At 43.6% G+C, this 23,521-nt stretch overlaps 1 protein-coding gene across 1 annotated transcript; it reads right to left on the bottom strand.

The window, feature by feature from the left end:
• Positions 1-22,800, bottom strand: APPBP2 (amyloid beta precursor protein binding protein 2). The gene is made up of 13 exons (XM_075440076.1): positions 22,640-22,800; positions 12,116-12,204; positions 10,810-10,961; positions 10,071-10,194; positions 5,435-5,603; positions 4,603-4,692; positions 4,025-4,092; positions 3,841-3,946; positions 3,352-3,476; positions 3,077-3,162; positions 2,000-2,190; positions 1,411-1,576; positions 1-565 (listed from the first exon to the last, which is right to left on the bottom strand). The coding sequence occupies exons 1-13, from the start codon at positions 22,778-22,780 to the stop codon at positions 312-314; spliced, it is 1,761 nt and encodes a 586-aa protein (XP_075296191.1). The 5' UTR covers positions 22,781-22,800; the 3' UTR covers positions 1-311.
• Between the last annotated feature and the right edge of the window lie 721 nt (positions 22,801-23,521).

Genomic DNA, 23,521 nt, shown 5'->3' with positions numbered 1-23,521 from the left:
TTTTGAACTCAAACAGTTTTATTTAACGTTTTCTTGCAGACTTTCTGCAAAGTAGCTTCTTTTGAAAGAAGAGAGAAAGAAGGGGTTCTCAGGAATACCAAGTTAAAAATGTGAGCCGAACTAAACATGCCATACACATGCTGAGAAGAATTGAACACACATTCATCCGTATGGGCACTCTTCAGTAGACTGGACCAGTGTTTCAACGCAAATTCCAGCCCCCAGAGAACTACATGGTTTAGATTTCACAGTATGACTTTTCCCCCTGTAACCTGGGGGAAAACACCGTAACTGGTTAACTGACCGAGTTCTTAGCTACTCTGTCCGTCAACGTTCTGAGACATCAGAAAAGACTGGACCACTTCTTCAGTGGATTGAGGGCTGGTGCTTACGTCCTCCAGAGCATCTGTGACGGAGAACTGCCGATCCCGCAACCGGTTCCAATTGGCCAAAACGTTGTGGTATTCAAAAACTTTCTCGTAATTGCCAATGGAATTGTACAGTTTAATGAGACCTCTGTAATCATATTCAAGTCCACTGTATCCTTCACCAAACAGCTTCTTTCCTAAAGAAATCCAAAAGAACACAAAATTAAGAGGTAATCCACCCGCACGTTGCGCCTTCTTTCTCGTGTCATTTTTACCAACAGCAGGAATCTTTACGTCATGGTAAACCAAGCACACAAGAAACCTGCAAGCTGCCTGGATGGCGGTTTGAACCCTATCTGCCTTCTCCTTCACGGGTACTGTAACTTGTCCTCAGGGACTCCACATTCCGGGCATTCAGCTTTACATGCATAGAACCTACCAGTCATATAAAGAAGGAAGTCATTTTGCATCCCAGTCTCACTCTGAATTCAATTTAAACAGTGAAGTTAATTTTCAGTTTTCTATCTTACAATCATAAATCTTCCTGCAATGCACTGCACATAACTGTACGAAGTAAGATTGTCTGTCTTAAAACTGCGGTACAGCATGGCCCAAACATGCATTTGATTTGGAATTGTAAGTTCACTGCAAATGATAACAGACAAAAATATTTAATGAGAGCACAGTGAGGCTGATGGGCACAACAGTTTTCTATTTTTTCCGAAATTTAACAGATTCTGCACTCCAGTTCAGCCACAACTCCAAAACGCAGCGTAAAGACCAACACCCAAGCTTTCAGTCAGCCAGTTTCCAGATGCTTTCAAGAGTGAGCTCTGCTGGAGCACGGAGAACAACGCAATCCCAGAATTCAGTCCCCAAGAGAACATTCAAGCCAAAGCATCATATTTAGATCGAAAACAAATCCAAAAGAAACACCTTGCATTTCCTTCGGTTCTTTTCTGAACGCTTCGATATGCTTTTTGACAGTGTTTCCTGTATCATTACGACTGCTGTATAGTCACACGCTTTAAGAATCACCTACCAATCGCTATGGATCTCAAATAAAGCTTCTCAGCATTTTCATATTGATTCATATCGTAGTTATAGAGAGAAGCTAGATGACCCACGGACAGCGCGACTTCATAATCCTCTTGACCCAGAAGCTGCTCCTTAATCTGAATTGCCTTGATGTGCATTTCTTCTGCTTCCTGTGGGGACCAAACTCACACAGGTCAGTCAGACACCACTCACCGTGCCGTAAAAAGATAAGGGGGGGGGGGAAAGGAAGATTAAAGGAAACATAACTATGTAGTGGCTAAAGAGTCTGTGGTATTTTGTAAAAGGCAAAAAGTAAGTCAAAGACAAATAAAGTTTTCTGCATTCTTAGTTAAATGGATCAGCAAACAGTATCACCTTTTCTGTTAAAATTGCTGTGCCCTGTCTCTGCAGAGACATCTCAATGGATCATTTTTGCACAAAGCTTTGGAGAAATAAACTATAAAGTAGAAGTTTTCCAACAATAAAACTACCAACTTATGAACTGTGGACAGTGAAAATCATCGTTTCTTGTGACAGATTTATAGATGCCTTGCAGACTTTAAGTCAAGACCTTTGTATCAACAGACTCGTACCTTAAACTTTCTCATGGACTGGTACAGTCTTCCAAGGTTGCCATAGTGTTTTGCTGTTTGCACATTAAACTCCCCGAAGGCTTTTTTAGCTAACTGCAGTGAGGACAGATGTAAGTCGTGAGCTTCTTGAAGTAACCTCTGCTCAGTCTCCTTGTTGTGACAGTCTATCGCAATCTCCTCCAGGATAAGTGCTGGGTACAGGGGAGAAAAACCCACATTACCGTGTTCCAAACACAACGAGACGTTAACCCTAGGTAGGAGAAAGCCATCTCCCCACAACATCCGGGAGACATCCGATCAGGCTTTGTGTTTACTGCAAACTGTTTTCAAACACGTATGACCAGACATCAAGCTCCCAACGTATTTTGTTGTATTCTGTACTTTTACCTCCCTCCTCCCAAGAAATGTCTTTCAGCTAAGTTTAAGTTTTTTTTGTATTTTACAAGCGTTATTGACAGAGAGTATTGAGGACTACAAACACTCCAGAGAGACCTCCATTTGGAAAAAAAAAAAACCAAACAAACCCCAAAACACCCCACTCCAGCTACATTGCTTCCATTAGGGACCAGGATAAATCACCGAATCACAGAATGGTAGGGGTTGGCAGGGACCTCTGTGGGTCATCTAGTCCAACCCTCCTGCCCAAGCAGGGTCACCCAGAGCAGGCAGGCTGTAGAGGACCTTGTCCAGGAGGGTCTTGAATATCTCCAGAGAAGGAGACTCCACAGCCTCCCTGGGCAGCCTGGGCCAGGGCTCCGTCACCCTCAGAGGGAAGAAGTTCTTCCTCATGTTCAGACGGAACTTCCTGTACTTCAGTTTGTGCCCGTTGCCCCTTGTCCTGTCGCTGGGCACCACTGGAAAGAGTTTGGCCCCGTCCTCCTGACCCCCACCCTGCAGATATTTATCAGCATTTCTAAGGTCCCCTCTCAGCCTTCTGTTCTCCAGGCTGAACAAGCCCAGCTCCCTCAGCCTCTCCTCGTAGGAGAGATGCTCCAGTCCCCTCACCATCCTTGCAGCCCTAAATGTACCTGCACGACTGATTTCAACCTCTCCCAGCAATGCCATTAAGAGTACTACCTTTAACTCGCTTTGAAGAAGCCAAGAGAAGGTGGTCTTCCGGAAGAATGTGAGTTATAATGCCAATAGCACGTTCAGCATGGAACCTGAAAGAGTTTAAATACAAAATTGAAGATACATATACGTAAGGTAGCTGCTGACTGATAAAATATTAGAAACATTAATGCAATAAGCAGATGCGTTTAAATTCTAATTGGAAAGTCTATCATTTCAGAACATTTTTCTCCATTGACAGTACTAAATTTGCTTCCAGCACCTCAAACAATTGTACTCACAGTGCATTGTCGAATTTTCCAGAGCTGTACTGGTGAACGTACGAAGAGTAAGCCAAGTCTTCGTGAGCTGTAGCTACATGAATGTTTTTACCTCCGAATACCGACTGCCGGATATCAAGAGCTGTCTGAAAGAGTTACAAGAATACCATTCCAGCGGTTACTACAGAAAAAACCCAAATTAATCTCTCCCACTGTTAAAAGTTGGGGGGGGGGGAAATCTACCGGCTCTGAAATTCTGTAGGCCTATACCTACACATTTGAGGCGGTAAATACATAAAACCCACTTAAGAGTCTGGGAAAAATAAAAAAGAAAGCAAAGCCCCATAGCTGGGGGGGTGTTTTGGTTTTTTTGATGAACATGCACTGCAGTAATTAAAGCAACTATTATCTCTCTCTATGAATTAACTGCACACGAGTTTCAGTACAAACATTTGAGAGATTACGAATATCTCGAGATACTGCAGACAGACATTCAGCCCTGCTGCGTACCTGATAGATTGCAACAGATTGGCATATATTGTCTACGTTGAGCAAGTAAAATCCGTAGTCTAGTAGCGTATCGGAATATTTGGGGTGCTTGGCTCCAAAATGCTCCCTGTAGAAACATACTCGTATTACTAATTGAGGCAAATTCAGCATAATGTTAAAAGGGGTCTTTTTGCATGCTACTTACCGGGCAAGGTATACCGCATGCTTTATCAGCTGCTCAGCCTTCTTAAACTCACGTTTTACAACACAAGCCTAAACAGGTGGAAATGCAGCATGTGAGGAGGTGTATACTCAGAACTCCTCTCCTCCAGACACTGGCGCAGTTGTTAACTACTACTTTTAACTTAAAAGTGTCATCAGGGTTACTAAAGGACTTTCCAGTTATTCAAGAGAAGGTTCACAGATAACTATTAATAAACTTGTATTTCATTCTGCCATAAATGTCTAACTAAAGGGCCAGTAGTACTGCACCTAGCCTAGATGAAACAGGGGAACAGACCACCTTTGTACAGAACGCTCCCAGGTTCACTTTGTCACGATGTTCATTTGAACAGCTCGAACTCAGCAAAAACCAAACCAAACCAAACCACCACAAAATCCCCATCGGTCTGAGACTGAGGTGGGCCAGCTAAACACAAATAACAAGCCGTAAGGCCCATGAAATGGACCTGGTTACCCGAGCACGCTGGACGTAGTGCCTATCCTCACCCATTCTCAGTAGCAATTTAGTTACAAAAGAAACAGGGAAGATTTTAAATTCACCTTCGAAGCTTGTCGTAAAACATCCACTACTACTTTGACAGGCAGGCCAACGGTGATCTCCTTCATAGCTTCTATACACCATTTATAAGCCTGTTGAAGAAAGAGTTACCAACATAATGAAGCTGGAACTTCACTACATTGCAGCATGAAGAAAAATATTACTTGCCTCTGAATTCTGGTCATTTACATCACAAAATTTAAAAAATACTGTTTAATTGCTTGTGTGTAATGAAAATTGTTCAGCTATGTCTTAAAAGACAGACTTAAAAAGCACTTTTAAGGTTAATACTGAATGTGTAAGCAAGTATTTTATAGTAGCCTAAGGCACATATTATTACAATGACTTTTACAGACAAAAAAGGGTATTTTATAATCTTTCAGTAATCCTCACAGTTCCTATTGTGTAGGACAACTTCCTGGTCAGTGTACTTAGGAGCTAAAGGGAAACGACAGTTTATACAGCAGTTACACTTAAGACACAGTTTTGATGCAACAGATGCAAAGAATTGTCATCTGTGTTCTGCTATTCATTTTGCCTGCTAAAATCAGCTTTTCATAGTATTTTACGTACCGATGACCAACACCTACTACCACTCTCCCACGTGTCATTTCTTAATGCTGGTCATAGCACCGTTAAGAGCTTGCAGACTACCCCAGAACAATACATAAAGTCAATAAATCAAGCATTCCTCTGGTACTGCCACACAGGTACCAGAAAAAGATCAGGAACTCCAGCTGGAAAGATAACATGAATAATGCGCCAGACACGGGACACCCCAGCAGACTCCATAACCAGTGTCGTGAAGAGAAACAACCCCCCAGGCCCACTCACCTCATCGTAGTGGCTCTTGGCAAAGAGCAGCGCGCACAGCTCCCCGTAGAGCGCTGCCTTGTTCGCTTGCTGACCGTGCTTGGCCAGTTTGTCCATGTAAGACTGAGCCAGCTTGAACGTTTCTTCTCCCAAGTGATATTTACAGTTACCATTTCGAACATGCAGCAACCTTAGGAAGATGTAAAGAGATCTTCTAAACAGTGCCTGAATAAACCATTTCAATATACAGTAGTACCTCGGATCTACAATTTGGTATTATACTTACAACAGAACTGGGCTGTCATCCCAACAAAATCGCACTGTCTGAATTCAGTAATACGGAAGAACTATTTAGAAAATATTATTTCAGTAGACCATGCTTTGTTCCTTAATTGCAAGAATTTTTACTGTTGGAGATGTCAAATGATTTTACGTATTGATGCAGTTTTACATATCCAATGCTTGAACCACTTCGCTGTGATGGCTTTGTGTTTTATTCTTCCTAAAATCCATCCTTCTCAGCACTGATAAAATTCTACTTCCAAAACCCTGTAATACATAGTATTAAGTCCCTTCTACCTCTTTCCGAAGTACAGCAAACTGAAACAGACACTGAAGAAGTACAGACATAGCCAGCGCTCACGCCCCTCTGCACTTTCTCCTCAAACCTTAAGCAGCACAGTGCTTTGCCTGTGGGCACTTTTTGTCTTGGGGCTTACGGGGGTAGAGCAGGGGGGTGTCTTCACAAGAGATTCAACAGCATCCATTCGACAGCACACCCAGCACTGACTTCACACCATCAGAAAAGACTACTTTGTTGGCCCAGTTCACAACAAGTCTGAGAAACCTCTCCCCCTGCCTTGTCCCATCTCCTAACGCGCTGCCTTTCCATCTGCAGGATTCACAGAAGCTTCACGAAGCGACAGCCAACTGCAGACAATGAAACAGCACTACTGAAACATACCCTTGTTCCTCCAGAGAAGTAACAATTTCAGCTTCTGGTATCTACTCAAAACAAATGAATTTTTTTCATTAGTGTAGGCTGATGCTTCTTTACTTTAAAGAGCTACATTGGAAGTGTGTGTGTGTTCTCATATTCCAAGCTCAAAGGGCAGAATTGTACTCCTGCCCACTGCAGGCTTCTCTGCTGCAAACGCCTGCCACTTAGCACACATGATATTTTGGTCAATTAACCTCCACTGTCCCTCCTGGAAATCTGTTATTAGGCAGTGAGTAACAGATTGAAAAACATCAGGCAAGCCTTTGCAAATCAGGAGCAGAACAGAACACAGGAAGAGAAACACACAAAGTGAAGCAGAGCGTAACGCCGTATTGCAGAGCGGCTGAAACTCTGAAAACGTGAGCTAGCGTACAGGTACAGGATCTTGTACCTTTTATGATACACCATGATAGATCTTCCACTAAACTGTTCAGGGGGGAGGAAAGAACAGTCAGGTTTTTGGTCAAACGTTTCTCTCCCCGGAGCCTGTTCCCCGTTACCATTTACCCTGAGCAGAGATGCACAAGTTATTGCGGCCGTGCCTTCTGCAATCGCAAAGTAACAAATACATGGAAGTTTGCCCTCACATTCCGCCTGCCTCCAACATCGCCTCCTCCCATCCCTTCCTACTGAAACGGACCGGGGAACTCAAACACTAACCAGAAAAGAAATAAAGGTCACATTTTCTCAAGCAGGGAGTGGCAGACAAGCACACAGCAGATGTGTATTAGCCACACAGAGAGAAGATCAAAAGAAAAACCTTCAAAACACATAAACAAACACCAGCTTTCCAACCAGAAACACAGCAACGTGGCTCCAGAACAGAAGGGAAGAAGCAACAGCCACATTCTTCCTTAAATAAGTTCTGAGAACTAAACACGATGCAGAAGTGCGTTGTGCTCTTGGTCACAGGCAGCAGAAACCCATCTAACATTCAAACAACAGGAGGCAGGAATTTTAAAGAAACTACAGAAATACAAAGCAATTGCAGTTTCCCTGAAGAGGGAAACTATTTTGCCGACACCATTCACTTGGGAGCTGCCACGCAACATCAAAAACACGAAGCCCAAATGCCATGTAATGGTATAAGCCGGCAGGGATAGTACTGCAATTTAGATAAGCGCCTAGGAAAGATAATATCCAGTATCTGGATGCTTCAGTGATGGTGTCTAACAACAAAGAAATCGACCAAAAACCAAGCTAAACCTAACCCAATCCTCCAGGATAAGCGGAGTTCATGTGATCCGGTTCTCAGTAACAAAAAATCCTTTATTAATCCAAAGGACTTTCAGAAGATAAAGCCAAGAGGAAGAATAAATGCCTTAGGACATTTATGCTAATAGCTATGAATCTTCTTTGATGTCTGCAATAATAGCTTTTGCGGAATAACTTGCCCCCCCCCCCCCCCCCCCCCCCCCAATCATCCTCTAGGAGCGTACAAATGTAACAAACACAGGGTTACACAGCAGCTTAGGAAGTCTAAAAACATCAGAAAAAACCCAAGAATCAGCAAAATGTGAACCAGTGACATGGGAGAACCATGTATTTGTGCCTTATTGTTTGACACATAATAACGAGAGAAAGCAAACCAGAAGGAGCACAACACATGCAGGAAAGTTGTAGACAAGCTTGCAGAAATCTCAAACCTCCAAATTTTCTCCAGTTTCTCCATATAACTCACTACTGCTAGTACAAAGAACCACCAGATTATGTGTCTAAACAACACAAAACCTTAAATTTTTTAAACTGTATTCTATTAATAATGCAATGTATTAAACTCCCAGAAATTAGACTTTCTAGCTTTTAGAACAAGAGGAGCCACTTTTTTAAAGAGTGTCATATTTTCAAAAGCTGGACTTGAATTTTGTTCTCTTCAAACTTCACCGAACCCCAGTGCCAGCACAGCAGTAGCAGGGATTAGACTGTGACAGCAAAACATTTATCTTACTGCCTCATGACTTTGAAGCCGAATTACTACTCTCTCCCACGAAAAGGTTTTCAGATTTTACATACTTGGCACTTCTGAAAGTGTTTTTAAATTCTTTCCATTTGATACATTTCCAAGTGAACGATGCTGTTACTTGACTGTTTGGGCGATGCCTGGACATAAAGCAGTGTCTCCTCCTTTACGCTGTTGCCCAGAGGGACGCGAGGTTACACGCAGGCCATCAGCTTTCACTACAAGAACAATGTCTGTCTCTGCCCAAACAGAATTAACATCCCTAATTCAGAAGCATTCATCCCACCATAGGAGGGTTTTTTCTAGCAGAAAATGAAAATCTTCTTTCCACAGCTGCGTGGGCTGTATGTTGCTGTCCAACAGAGAGAGACAGTCACCTTTTTCCCCCCCTTTCTTTACTTTCTTTTCTTTTTTTCTATTTGGAGATGGGGAGAAAGTGTATTTTTAAGGCAACTTCTCCAGCTTGCCAAACAGCCCAATACAACTAGGAAACTTTTTTAGATTAATTAGAAGGCAAAGGACCAAGTACTAACAGCAGTACTGCATCCACCGCTCTGCAGTTCTAGCAAGGCGTGTATGTGTGTGCCCAGTCTTCCCCTGGCATCATCCTATTTCTGGAGTGAAAGCCAGTGGGAGCTGGCAGGGCAGAGCAAGGCAGAGCAGCACCCGTTGCCACGGCCCTCTGGCTGGCACACAAAATAAGCAGCTACTGGCAAAGCCTATTTGCTCTTCACATTTGTCCAGCCATAAACAAGATGCAGGCTTTTTTGGAGCTGTTTTCCAAAACAAGTTTTGTCCTATATTGAGATAATACAGCACATACTTTGTTGTTCATTACATCAGCTTACAAAAAAATCCAAACCAACCCTATTTTAACTATGCTCCCTAGCACGCAGGTATTCAAGTGCCCACCTGCAGCAGGCAAAAGAGGTCAGTCCTGGTGTTACCAGTGAAAACAACCTGGCTGCTTGCTGCAGACTGCATCAGTACAGCACACACCCAGATACACAGACCTGAGCGCAGAGCAACTAAAAACTGGAAGTCATAATCTTTGAGGCCTCTGTGAATGGAATTTGAATCTCAGTGGACCCCACTACAGGCCTTGAGAAGACGCAAGGCAGGTACAAAACCCAAATGCCTCCTAAAAGTAAAAATTATTTTCTAAATATTCAAGCTGTGTCTGAAGATGCCCGCAAGAACTGGACACCTAGGTATTCACCTAACCGCACAGTGAAGCAGCTCAGCACAGCGCCAGAGAGCTCTCTGGATCTGGAGTCAGGAAAGGTATGTTTTCCTTTTATTTCTGCTCAACTGTATTTATATCATTTGTGTTTGGATTTGGCAAATTTTTCTTGTAGTAAATGTAATTTCAGCAAACACCGAGACGTAACATTTCTTCACATGCAAAAACCCTCGAAAAAACAAAGCGTTGGACCCCTCTGACCATGCAGCACCTTTTACTGATGACACATTCTGCAGAAAGGCAAAACGGTGGGTTTTTTCCATGGAACTGTGCTGCCACTTTACAAGTTGAAAACCCAGGAATTAAGTGTAAAACAAGCACCTCCCGATCTTCAGCTCTAGCCAGGAAAGTATTTCAGTGCAGCAGCATCTGAAGCTTGATGGCTCCACTGCAGTTGGCAACACGCTAATGGGTATTTCACAGCAAGACATCCAGGAATTAAAGGTGAGCTCACCTTACACAACATTCTACGGCACGAAACCAATGCAGGATTTCATCATGAAGGGTGCATAACTGAAGGCAGGAAAGAAATACCTTCTCAGCATCACTGTACCAGCCTGCATCCGATAGGAACCCTCCTGCAGGGAAGGGGAAAAAAAAATAAAAATCCAGAACAAATAGAAATTTGAACACCACAAAGAACAAACAGAAATTTGAACACCAGAACACCTTTTTAAGAGAAAAAGGGTTTGCTCAAGTCTTGTAAGAAGACTGCTTCTTTCACAGAACTGCATACTACATATTGGAATCCTGTCAAGGTTACACCCTCCAGCCCTGAATTGAAAAGGCTGAAATATAAGAGTAGAAGAATTCTCCTTCAGCTGAGGATCGCTTTTTGGCATTACACAGTTTTCCTACAGTTTTCTGTCAAGAAATACTTACCAATACTAAAATTATGCAAAGTCTTAATATTAAGCATCACATCCGCCAACAAATTTTAGATCTAAAACATCTGAAATTGCAAAGTGTCCTGGTTTTGGACCACGACACAAACACAAGCCTACATATTCTTGGGTATTAAAATCCAATATATTTTTCTTAGGACACCAAGCAGTTTTCTAAAAATTAGTTCCAAAAACACGCATGTTCTTTGAAAAATCACAGACATTAACATGAAAAAATAGCATCAGCTTAACAGAAGCTTGCATGAAAAAAAAGTATCACACTTCAAACAGCCTAACATCACCAGTTACCTAAAACAAAACCGATCTGGATTGCTTTTTCTTTTACAGCAGAATCCGATTCTGCGATGTAGGAGCAGCGTCTACTGAAAGAATAGGCCAGTACAGAAGCAACTTTTACTCCATGGTCCATCAAAGCCTGGAAACAGTGATGAAGCAGATGTCTGAAACAAAAGAAATGAGAATTTGATTACACACAAAGTTTTTAGAACACTGCAGTCAGTTGGCTCTTGAATGCCATGAATTCAAACGAGCAGTGATTCAGAGAAACAACCCCAACCCTCTCCCAAACCAAAACCAGATGAATACAAGCATAATTGTCAATCTCCATGCTAATGGATTACAGTTGTTGGATTATCCTACAAATAAAGTGAGTGTACACGGAGTTCTTTACAAGGACACCCTCCAGTGTAAGCAAAACACAAGCTACCCACACAATATTAAAACTGGAAAACAACACTTTCAGCTAAAACTTCGAGGGGGGGAAGCCTCAGATCCACCCTCACCCCACAACTCCCACAGAAATTGCAGATAAATGAGCAGTGACGAATTCATTAGTATCACACTCACGTAAACAACGGAAGGCAAGTACATCTAAAGACTCAAAGCTTATCCTGGTTACAGAGAATCTGATCTAAAAAAGTCAAGTCTTGAGCACAACATCACAAATTGGAATATTCAATATATGACAGGAAAACTCTTTAAACTGGGACAGTCCTATCAGCTTGATAACCCTTCACTTCAGATTTGCTACAACAGCAAGAAATGGACACTGTGACTGCCATCGCTCAGGGACTGCCTGGGCACTGATCAGCTGGTGGTGAGCAACTGGGGCTTTTTGCATCACTTGTTTTTCTTGCTTGTGCTCCCCCCTCCCCCTTTTTGTTGTTTTCGTTTTCCTCTGGTTTTTTTTAATTATTAAATTGTCTTTATGTCAACTCACGAGTTTTCACACTTTTGCCCTTCCAATGCGCTCCCTCTTGCCACTGGGTGGGGGAGTGAGCGAGCGGCTGCGTGGTGCTGAGCTGCCTACTGGGGTTAAACCACGACAACTGGCAGCACAGCAGTAACAAAAAAAGCACCTTGGAAACCAAGTACCACAGATGACTTGGTACACTTGCACAGAAGTTCAGATTGTTATATTTTTTGACACAGAAAGACACATTGTAACTTAAAAGTTAACCTGTAAATCTAATGAGATATTCTTATGTATTACTACAGCTAGGAAGGCCAAGAAAATTAGAGACATCTAGAATCAGAAACCTAGATCAAGAGGTAAGAGCTGAAATGAGAATTATCGATGTATTAAGATACTTACCTTTTATCTAAAGCTCGTAGCACCTTTGCAAAAACTTCTAGTTCACAAAATTCACTACCCAGCTGGCATAAGCGGCCCTGCTGGTAAAGCTGAAGGAAAAACAGAAATATATTTTTAAAATTTAAGACCCAGTTCTTCTGGGAAATTTCGCTTAATAGTAAAGATGACTTATGATGAAATCTGGACTTCAAAGTGTTGAAATACAGCAGACTAAGAAGTAACAGGTCCACTGTCTCCACACAGGAGCACAACTTCAGTGTTTAAAAACTGAGCAGACGAGCTATGAGAGCTCCACAGGTGGTTCCAAGGTTTTTTTTTATCTATGAATGTATTTTCAAGTGTCTATGTCCTCCACCTGCATCACCACACCACCACAACATATGAGCTAGCAAGCCAAGACAAAACCAAGAAACCCCTAGAGTCAGCAAAAAATACAATAGCTTCTTTGATCCCAAATGCTTTGAAAACGTTTTTAAATGACACGGAATCTAGCACACAGCAGGGCAAACAGATTTTACAGTATATATAAGTAAATATATATAAATAAATCCCAAACCCACAAGTTCTGCAAGGGATGACTCACCAATACCCTGAGCTAAAGACAGGCATGAGTCCTGAGCTCATTAATACCGGAGGTTGCACAAGTAACTCCTGCATAAGTAAATGGGAAAACTCACGTGAATCTTCTAATGCGTTTAGTAAAAGAAATGGCCAGGTTTATGCCCAAACTGATTTGTGTCTGCAGATAAGCAAATATATCAGTTGACTTGTTCATAAAAAATAAACCACGCAGACAGTTCTTTATGCAATGCATAGTTAAGTTACGGAGCTTTCTGCCACATTATGCTATAAATACTAAGAATTTACATAGGTACAAAAGTGACTGTACAAATATATGGCAGAAAAATCCATTGCAGGCTATTAATTCCCAGTATCTTGAAGCCCCTGAACCACAAATGACTGAAAACAGGGCATGTAACCTGAGGAAGCACCACTATACGCTCGCCATAGTCGTATGTCCCATCACCAGCCTCTGCTGGAGGCACAGTACGGGATCACACAAGACTATCGCAGTACAACCGTTTGCTATTTTAGGTGTTCTACAAAGCACCCACACACCCTTTTTTAATTTAAAAAAAAAAAACAAAACCCATAATCTTTTTGAGCAGCAGGAACTCCATGAGGAGAGAGGCAGCTGCCCGTAGCTCGTGTCTCACCACCACTTCTCTCCTGAAGCTGCATCTGTCACCCCCGGCCGCTCGAGATCTGTTTCTGCCCTTTCATGGTATCTGCGCTACGCGACACAGGGAGCAGAAAACCGCGGTTTACCAGCAGACACAAACCAGCTCACATGCTCGAGTTCCACGCCGTCACGAACACAGAGGGGAAGCACTGCTACCTTGCACTGGCAGCAGCTATTCAGAAAACCCAACTTCCTGGCCCATACGTTCAGATGCTCAGACACCCACTGCCCAAGACGGGCTCGTTCACACGGACAGCAAGGCCCTCCGTGCCGTCTGAGCAGATCTTACAGCTATGAGGAACTCTGACATGGGGAGTGCAACCACCCTCATTACGTAAGCAAAAGTAAGGCCGAGAGAAGACATTATTTAGAGATGCTCAATTACAAACACAGATTTAACAAAAATTTTAATACTCCTCTCAGTTTCAGTAATTTCTTAAAATACTTTTATTGATAAGTATCTTGTGTCCAGTTCACCTTTTTCTCCACAAATACTGGAAGCAGATGAATTAGTACTCAAAACAAAGCATGTGAAAACATCTCCTCCAGCCAAAAACTTAGTTTTAATCAACTGTTCTTCCAGAAGCACGTGACACTGATTCTTCAGCACAGAAAGTTTGGTTTTTTTAACAACAGAACCTGCAAAAAAACCCCTCAAAAATACTTTGACCTAATAACGTCAATTGCCAGAAATGAATGTTTTCCTTTTAGTCATCTATTTTGCTGGGGAAAAAAAGGAAGCATTTTAAAAAACAGTACACGTTTGCATGCAAAGTTACTCCTCGGATAAAACAGTGCCATGTCCCTGCACTTCAAAGAGATCGGAGTTTCTTCTGAAGCTACATTCTCTCTGGCAGTCAAAGAACATCCAGTCTGATGTATTTAAAAACTACACTCATGGTTAAGTGTTCTCATTTCCTTCAACGCAGCTGTCTAATGCGAACTGTTCTATAAAACCAAAACCATATTCTGCACAATCTTAAAAAAACACAAAACAACAAACAATTAAATCTTGCCTGGTATTCCACGTCCAAAACTGAAGGTGGACATCTTATCAATAACTCATGAGATCATATCTGGAAAAAACTACAACACATACCCAAGCTATTTTAGCAGGATTTAAAACAATCAAAAGTCCCATCACACCTTCAACAATTAGGCTTTCAATCAGGTTCATTATCATCTCCTCTTACCACCCTGCAGTGCTAGCTAAAAATCCCAGACATTACTCTGATACTAGTTTACCAACTGTATAAGACTTTTAAAAACTAGTATATTTATGGGTTACACAAACACATCTTGTAACGTGCCCGCTGTTACACGTGATTCTTCAGCTGCTAATGAATAAATGCCCTGGTTGGTGGGAGGGAGGGGAAAGGTCCCAACCTCCACCCTCAGTCCGACCTATCAATTATCTCAGGCACACGTAAAGTTTGGCTTATGGCCCAAAGGCCCAAGCCTGCTATCGGCACATCCCCTATCCCCATCGAAAGGTAAACACTTGCACCATTCCGGCATGCAAAAAACCCCAGCCTGCTTCTCACTGGTATAACCAGAAATACAGTATCCTTGGGACATCCGCCACACCATTCACCCCTTCCCTCGACATGCTGGCAGACATTTTTAAGGAACTCACTCGGCTTGAAGTCTCTTGAAACTGTTGTAGCTATTACAGCAAGATTTTCAAACAAAGTTTGACATGGAAATAGTGAGTGTACGTCAACGTGTGAAGCAATTCCAGGAGATTCAGTCACGCTCCTTTGTTCATTGAGAAGCAGTTGCAAGCACTGAAGAAACGGTTCTGTTGTTCAAGCTCCAGAGAGACACAATTCCTGACCACAAGCCTTGCTACATAACACGAAAAACAAAACAAAATAGTGATTCAAGAAAAACATGCCCTGACAAGAATGGCAGAGGTTTGGACTTCCGAAGAACTATTCTTTTCTTAAGAAACAAATGTCTTTTAGACACAAACATAACCTATTTGGAGTTTAACAGAGATTTATTTTTCTTTAATTGTGGAAAAATGAATAAAAGCCTACAACATGACTTCCAACTTCATCAGCTCACAATGACTCATTAATTCTGGCACTGAAGGCAGGAACCAAGGTGTAAGTTTAATACACAGGCATATTATTGCACACATGCACAATCAAACTGTTTGGCACAGCTGTGAGAAAACCAGCACGATCCTCCTTCAGGATGCAAGGCTTAATGTTTAACTCCTAACACATCCACCTGAACTTTCAAAGGCTGCACAGAGTGGTGTCCCCAATTAAACGTATCAGTAGCATTAACTTGTAGCTTCTCTATTATTATATCATCATGCACATGTAATTCTATTAAAGATCTTGTCAGGCTTCTCTCTCTGGATACATTAAGCTGAGCTCTAACTGCTTCTTAGCAAACCACTGAAAATAAAGACAAAGATATGTTAAACTGCTAGCAAGAGCCAAGCCATAACACAAGAGACAGTGATACAACTATTATATCACCAGCATTCTGGGCTGTTTCACTCTGTACAAGCACAACAGGAAAGACTCTTTCTAAACTTCAGGAAAAAATACTAGAAATTAACCCCCCATTTTTTAAAACAGCTGGAGGTTAATTCTAACCAGTTGTAAAAGGACCCTCTAGAACAGGAACTGCAGTATACGCAATTTGAAAAATATGCTCCGACTGCTCCAGTTTGGAAGAGGGCTGAAAAATTTATGTGGCTATTTCAGTAAGAATTAAAGATACATGGAATTTCAAGGAGCTCCCCAGCACGTTTCGTAATGTCTACTAATGTCACATGGAATATCACGCCAAATTTGGGAAGGACTGTACACCTCGTCAGCAAACATCAGCGTTTGGGAAAAAAGTCTGGCTGTAACCACAATCTTCCTTCCCTACTCAACAAGGAAGGAAAACGTTTCTGAGAGTCAGCAGTGCACTGAACCAATCTGATGACAAATGACTCACTACAGACAGGGCGCGGGGAACACTCTTAGAAAATACTCAGTCCAAAAATTAGGTACATTGGATTCTTTTAAATAAATTTCAAAACCACCTACAAAGCCTCTGGACAAGCACTAGTTCTACTGGATATTATCTAGAGCATATTAAAAAAAAAAAAAAAAAAAAAAAGGCAAACTACTTCTCTGCTTCTTCCCACTCACTCCTCTTTCCATACCCCATCAGCAGAGTTCTTTGTTTCACGTCTGCACAGAGTCCAGCACAAGGGATACAAAGCCCGAGCCTTACAGTCACACACACGTATGATCCTCCACAGCAGTACGTGGGGAAACCCAGTTTGCTTTGAAGTTAAATCAGCACAAAGGAAATTAAGTGGAAATAGGAATTATGGTTTCAGCAGGAGCTGAATGTCTCTGTTCACAATGTGACCTCATTACCTGACTTATGATAAGTTCTAGCATCTAAGACTCAACAAGGATACTGAAAAAAATAGGGAAGTTAGAGCATATTGGGATTAGAAAACATGCCCCATAGTTAGAAGTTAAAAAAAAAAAAAAGCAAACCGAGTAATACGAGTTAGAAGGATGGTAAGCAAAGGCAAGAAGTTTCAAACCAGTACAGACATAACAAGGAAAGATGCTTCAGTTCTAATCTAAGTTTAGACTATAGAAACAAGGCATGCGTTAAAATAAAGAGTAATAATAATTGGGAAAAAACTCACAAAGTGATGATTTTCCTTCACTGTGAGGCTTTAATTTAAAAAGGTGATACAAGGGTATGATCTAATTCAAGCGGTATTCGGTGAAGTGCTACTGCACACGCTACCGTGCAGTCTAACCAGATGATCAGAATGGCTGTATGTGTGCACACACGCAGAAATCATGATCGTTTCCCATGCACACATTTAATTTCTGACCCCCCAAAACACAGCAGCACGAACGTAACTAAGTCTTTGTGAAGCCACACTGATCCGCCACAGCAGAGGTCCTACAAAATACGACCGGCTCGCTCCGGGATTTTTGGCCTCCCTCACACACTGCTTGCTTATGACCTTGTTTGTACTCCTCTGGTCAGAAAACCTCAAAACTGAAGCAGCACGGCTACACTTCATTTCATGGGTAGTTTATCCTCTTCACTCTTGTCAAAAACCCAGGAGACTGAAACCTTGGGACAAGCTAGTTTTATTCCAATTTATAGAAATCACGCTTGTAAAGATTCTTTGTCAGTAAAAACAATCTCTACTGCAACGCAGAGCGGGGACGTTCTATTGCTTGTTGTGAGCAGTCAGCAAATTCCTGCTTATCCATTTTGTTTGGTTCAAAGAACAACTAGATGCGACACAACAGCTTTTATTAGCCATGCTTGTTCCTTTTTGGATTAGCGGAATACAGTGAGGAAACATGATACTGCAGCTAAACTCATTATTACAGAAGTTGGAGCTATCAGGATCTAAACTCAAAATCTGGTATTCTGACTCACACCAAGGCAGGAGCACTTCAGAAGTTCCATCTACTACCTCAAAGAGAAAGCGTGATTACATCCTTTTGGACTTTGCCTAAAAGTTTTAACGCAAAACAAGTTAGCATAGTGCAATTACTAAAGGTTACAGGTCTGCACTAACTAACTAAAACAAATTCATGTCATCTCCAATTGTTCCTGTGGTTAATGATCTCATCAGAAAGCATTCAAAGAACATTGGACCCAAACGATTTTCAAGAAAAAAAACAATGTAAAAACCAGAAAAACACACAATCCAGAAGACACATTCCAAAAGGAAAATAAAACTTGAATAAAACTCCTCGTTAGCCGATACAAATCCAAGATCAGCCCGCTAGTGCGTGACTGCAACAAATACCTGCGACGGAGAACACTAAAACTAATGAAGCAGTATCTCCTCCAAGGCACCATGAGAACCAAAGAAATGAGACAATTACGCACCGGAATATAAAGCTGAGGGACAGGGGAAAGAACTGAATTCTACTCAAGACACTAACTGAACAGCCACCGGACTAGACGGTTCAAGATCTTCTTTCTGTCAACAGAAACTAGATTCTTTACATGAACTCCCTCCCTCAAAACACCATCCTCTCCCCAACAAACTACAAAAATATAATAATTTGATTTTCCTCACTTTGCAAGTTTTGTTTGGTTTTTTTTTTTTTTTTGAGAACTTACAGTTTTTTCTAGTTGTCACCTACTTTTTAACACAGAATTCTGACATTTGTAAATGCTGCGTACCTGCCAGGCATGTCCTATTTTCACTGAGATCCAGCATATTTCTTTCTTCAGCTGCTGAAAGCTCGACACTCCCTCTCTCCCCCCCACCGCCCCAAAAAAAACAAGAAAGAGAACCTAACTAGTTTAACTGGGAAACAACACAACCAGGATATACACAAACCTGGCAAAGACACAAAGGAAATAAAATATGGTATGTTTGCACATTTATTTATTTATTTTCCCCCAAATGCAGGTTACTTGTAACCATATTAGTTTTCAGTTTTTAAGCTCTTCAGAATACTAATAAGAGATCTAAATATTTTTTAGCACAAATGTAGACTTGAAAACTTCCAGGATCTCCTTACAAGCATTCTACTCTGTCTCTATTATTTTTTCTAATGGTTGCAAGGAAAAGTCAAACACTGTTAAAAAAAAAAAATCCAGTAACACCTAGCTGGACCAGTACAGGTTTGTTGTTTCACTACGATCATGATTATTTGATATTGCCTTTTTTATAGCGTTACTCATTGTTTAAGAACGCCGCAGAAAGAGAAATACACTTAGCATTAGGAACCTGCCTGCTTCTGTCACCTGGTGCCAGAACCCACTTCTTAACAAGTCCACAACAAAGGACATTCTGCAGCCATCCCACGTTTGATTCCTCGTTGTTGACTGCAAACACAAGGGGTTTATAAGGCACGTCCTAGAAGTTAACAATTCTGGAATATGTACAATTAAAAGTAATTGGATTTGTTAAGGAACAGGAAATAAACGCAATATATTATGACAATCGAGCCAAACACTGGATCAGAGGGTACCATGGAGAAAAAACAAAGACAAGACACTCTGCTAGCGTTTTCCTCCCTTTTAAATAACGGCACTCTGCCTGTCTCCGCTGCCGTGGCAGTACTGCATCCTACCTGCGCCTTCCCAACCCGTGTGAGCAGGCTGGCAAACTGCGCAGGATTGGCAAATGCTATGCTTGAGTGTTCACACCGATGAATATGATAAAGTTTTATACCGCCACAGCCAATTAACACCCGCATATCAAAATAAAACCTGACTGAGACTACCTTCGATTTTATTGCAAAATCAGCGGCAGTTTCTCCAGCATCACAAACCATGATTAACACCTGGTTAACAAACCATTGCTCACAAGTACACGCGAAAGACCGGAAACATTGTTCTTCCTTTCAATAATCACAGAAGGTGATTCTCTACCTTTTTCAATGTCTAAATGCAAGTACATTCATGCAAAACCTCATCTACACATCACTTGCCCTCAGCTGTACCTAAAGAGTAAGTACTATTCCATGCGGTACTAACAACTAACTGACTCCCTCAACACAGCAGCAACCACCACCACCGTGTAGTCAGAACAAAGATCTAAAAAACTTCCAGCTTCTCTTATTTGAAAGACTGCTAGCGACTTTGGAAACTCTGTTTTAAAGAACTTGATGGTCAGGATGTGTTGAACACAGCTCACCAACCTGAAGTGGTATTTAATAGCCACGTGATTTTCAAAATAACTGTATCCAGAATGAAAACAGTACAACAACCACTGTGCACTACTTGGGAGGACTGTCCAAAGGCGCGCTGTCCTCATTCTAACCCAATTCAACTATCTCCTTTGTACTGCTGCAGCCATCCAAACACAGCATCAAGAATCAGTTACTAAGAATTGTGTAGGTGCACAGCAAAACGCAAACACTGTTCCCAAAGACTGGTAATCTGGGCTAGGCTTCGAGGCACTCGCTGCAGGCAGACACCTCTGCTTATAGAGCACCGCCATTTAGCAATGGCTGCGGATTTCGTTTCAGCATCCCATACGAGGTTTAGTTACATTTAGATATAAGCTAACTCGTACATAACTATTAAAGAGGACAGGTTCTCCTACACAGGAAAGATACAAAAAACCCCAAGCAGCGAAGACCAGGCAGACTGGCCTACCACTCACAGCACCACGTAGCCTAGCTTTATTTATTCCGTAGGTGGACATGTCACAGATGCGTATCTGTAAGAGGAATACAGGTGCACCTTACACATCTCGGGTTATCAAAGATTGCACTGTTGTAAAATCACAGAATCACAGAATAGTAGGGGTTGGAAGGGACCTCTGTGGGTCATCTAGTCCAACCCCCCCGCCGAAGCAGGGTCACCTACAGCAGGCTGCACAGGACCTTGTCCAGGCAGGTCTTGAATATCTCCAGAGAAGGAGACTCCACAACCTCCCTGGGCAGCCTGTTCCAGTGCTCCGTCACCCTCAGAGAGAAGAAGTTCCTCCTCATGTTCAGACGGAACTTCCTGTGCCTCAGTTTGTGCCCATTGCCCCTTATTATACAGAAATAATAGCAAAAGCAAGGCAAACTATTGTCATTAACAAAAGTTATACTGGCTAGTGATCAGTACAACAGAACTATTAGTCTGAGGACAGGTACTTAGCATGTTTACCATCATCTGCCCAACAAGATGACATACCAATGCACACAAGCAGAACAAACAGATCAGAAACTCTCTTCAGACGTCAGATATCCTGCTGGTTCTTTATTCATTACGGAACACCTCCATATGAATCTGATTCAACACAACCACTGACTAGTGAGTGCTAGTAAAAGGGAAAGAAGTCAATGATCTATTAAGCTCGCTTACAAACAAGTTTTTAAACAATCTGGGAATAATACATACTTGGGTGTTTTTATCAGTAGAAGGAGGTGTTGGTTTTGTGCTTTTAAAAGCCATTGAGTACCGCCCTTTCATCTGAATGACCACCAGGACAGCAATGCCAAGGAAGCTTGTTTGTCAGTGGTCCTACCTACTAACAGTTAAAAACAAACCCCAAAACATTATTCCACATTGTTAGTTCCGTATCTTCAGTCTTTATCTGATGATTGCCATGTCAGCCACCTCATTCTCTGTGAGCACGCTCATACGTGGTACAAAGGGGTTTCTATATTTCTCAACACATCAGGCAGACAAGTAACAGCTAGCACACAGAAAACGTACATGCCTGTATCAAGGCTGTAGAAACAACTTCCCTGTCTCTAGCGAAGATCGGCCTGCCTTCTAAATGCCATTACTCTCTATATATGTGATGGGCCACTACTCCTGGTTCTTAAAGATTCGTCTAAAGAATTACTTAATTAAGCACATCCTAGATTTTTAGAAATTTACTGGCAGAGGAAAGAAGGGCTATACCCCATCTTAGGCTTTTTTCAGGGTCTTTTCTTTTTTTTTAACACATTGTTTGTCTCCTGATGAACCCTTGTTTCCAGCCGCTCCTGTACAGGGATGAAATGCCTATTTAGTGGACAACAGAAATTAATGGACCATCTCGGTGTACCTTTTACTCTAGCGCTGGATATTTTAGAGGCAGCTGAACGAGAAACAGCCCTTTCATGAAAGAATGATTTAAGGCTAAGAAGCTATATCATTAAATGAGTCTCAATTCTTTTCATCTGGTTCCTACCTGATCATTAAAGAAGGTAGAAGAGCAAAGCAAACTCTGCTCCTTCTACCACTGACATCACCTTCTCCAATACATTAAAATAAAAAAAACAAAAACAACGGGGGGGGGTGGTGGTGGTGAGGGGCGGGGAAGGTAAAAGCTCCATCCCAGGGCAGACAGCTCGGTCCCATCCTGCCCCTGCCCCTTCTCCGGCTCCAGAGGCGGGGAGACATCTTCCCCCGGCCCCGGGCCTCACCCCGCGGCCCCAAGGACAGGCCCGGCGCCGGGGCTCCCCCCTCCTCCCTCCCCGCCGGCCCCGGGCCCTTCGCGCGGGCCAGCCGCCCACGAGTGCGTGTCTGAGGGGGGGGAAGCCGCAGGCCCTGCCCCGGAGCCTCTTCTCCCTCAGCCGCAGCCCAGGCGGCCCCGCACAGGCCCTCGGTCCCCCAGCCCGGCCTTCGGGCCCTGCTCGGCACCGAGGGGGGGGGGGGAGACCCCGCGGCCCCTCGCCTCCGAGCCCCGCAGGGAGAAGCCTGGGGCCGGCCCGCAGCGGACCTTCCCTCCCTCCTCCTCCTCCTCCTCCTCCCCCGGCCCGCTTCTCCCTCCATCTCCCCCAGGCCCGGCCGGGCCCGGCCCCGCTCGGCCCCCCGCCGCCCCCCCGTACCTTGTAGTACACATCGAACTGGATGTTCTCGGGCAGCGAGCGGATGTCCCGGCGCCGGGCCCGCCCGTAGCTATCCACCACAGCCGAGATCGCCGTGTTGTAGAGCGTCTCGGGCACCCACTCCAGCTCCACCGCCGCCATCTTGGGTGTGCGGAGCCGCCTTCCCCCCACCCACCTCCCCCCCTCTCGGCCGTTTGCCCGGCGCGCTCCGCCTCCCAACTGACGCCCCGGGGCCCCGCCGCGCGAGGAGCGAGAGGAGGTGGCGGAGGATGCGGGGATGAGAGGGGGGAAGAAAGGAGGGAAAGGGGAGGGAGTCATCCGCCTGCGCGGAGGCGCGAAAGAACGAACGGTGGGGAAAGCCCCGGGCAGCGAAGAGCTGCGGGACTGCGGAGTTATATCGAGGGGGTGAGAGGGACTGTGGGGGAGGAGGGTGCGGGGGCGAGGGGAGTCCCTGCAGGCAGCCGTAGGGAGCGAGGTGGTGGGGCAGGGCTGGGACCTGTGGCCGGACCGCCATGGCGGGGCACGGGGCCTTCCCCGCGGTCGCCATGGGCCGTGGAGCTCGGTGCCCGTAGGGTTCGGCAGCTCCAGGGCCTCTCGGGTACGGGGGAGCAGGCTGAGCCCCCTCAGATACCGAGCTCCAGTGCCCGGCCAGCCCTAGGCCTCTCCTCTGGGTGGAAATGTCGCGATTTCCAGCTTCACCTGTGGTAACAAGCTGCTCATGTCGGGCCTTCGATGGCTTTCAGGTGCGTTGGCAGCTCAAGGTGAGCTTTATCCAGTTCTGGGCTCCCCAGTTCAAGAAAGATGAGGAGCTACTGGAGACAGCCTAGTGGAGGGCTACGAGGATGAGGAGGGGACTGAAGCATCTCTGCTATGAGGAGAGGC

Source organism: Opisthocomus hoazin, chromosome 20 (assembly GCF_030867145.1).
Source record: "Opisthocomus hoazin isolate bOpiHoa1 chromosome 20, bOpiHoa1.hap1, whole genome shotgun sequence".
Taxonomy (NCBI): domain Eukaryota; kingdom Metazoa; phylum Chordata; class Aves; order Opisthocomiformes; family Opisthocomidae; genus Opisthocomus; species Opisthocomus hoazin.
Note: the sequence above shows the minus strand (reverse complement) of the source record. Positions and strands in the feature narration are given on the sequence as shown.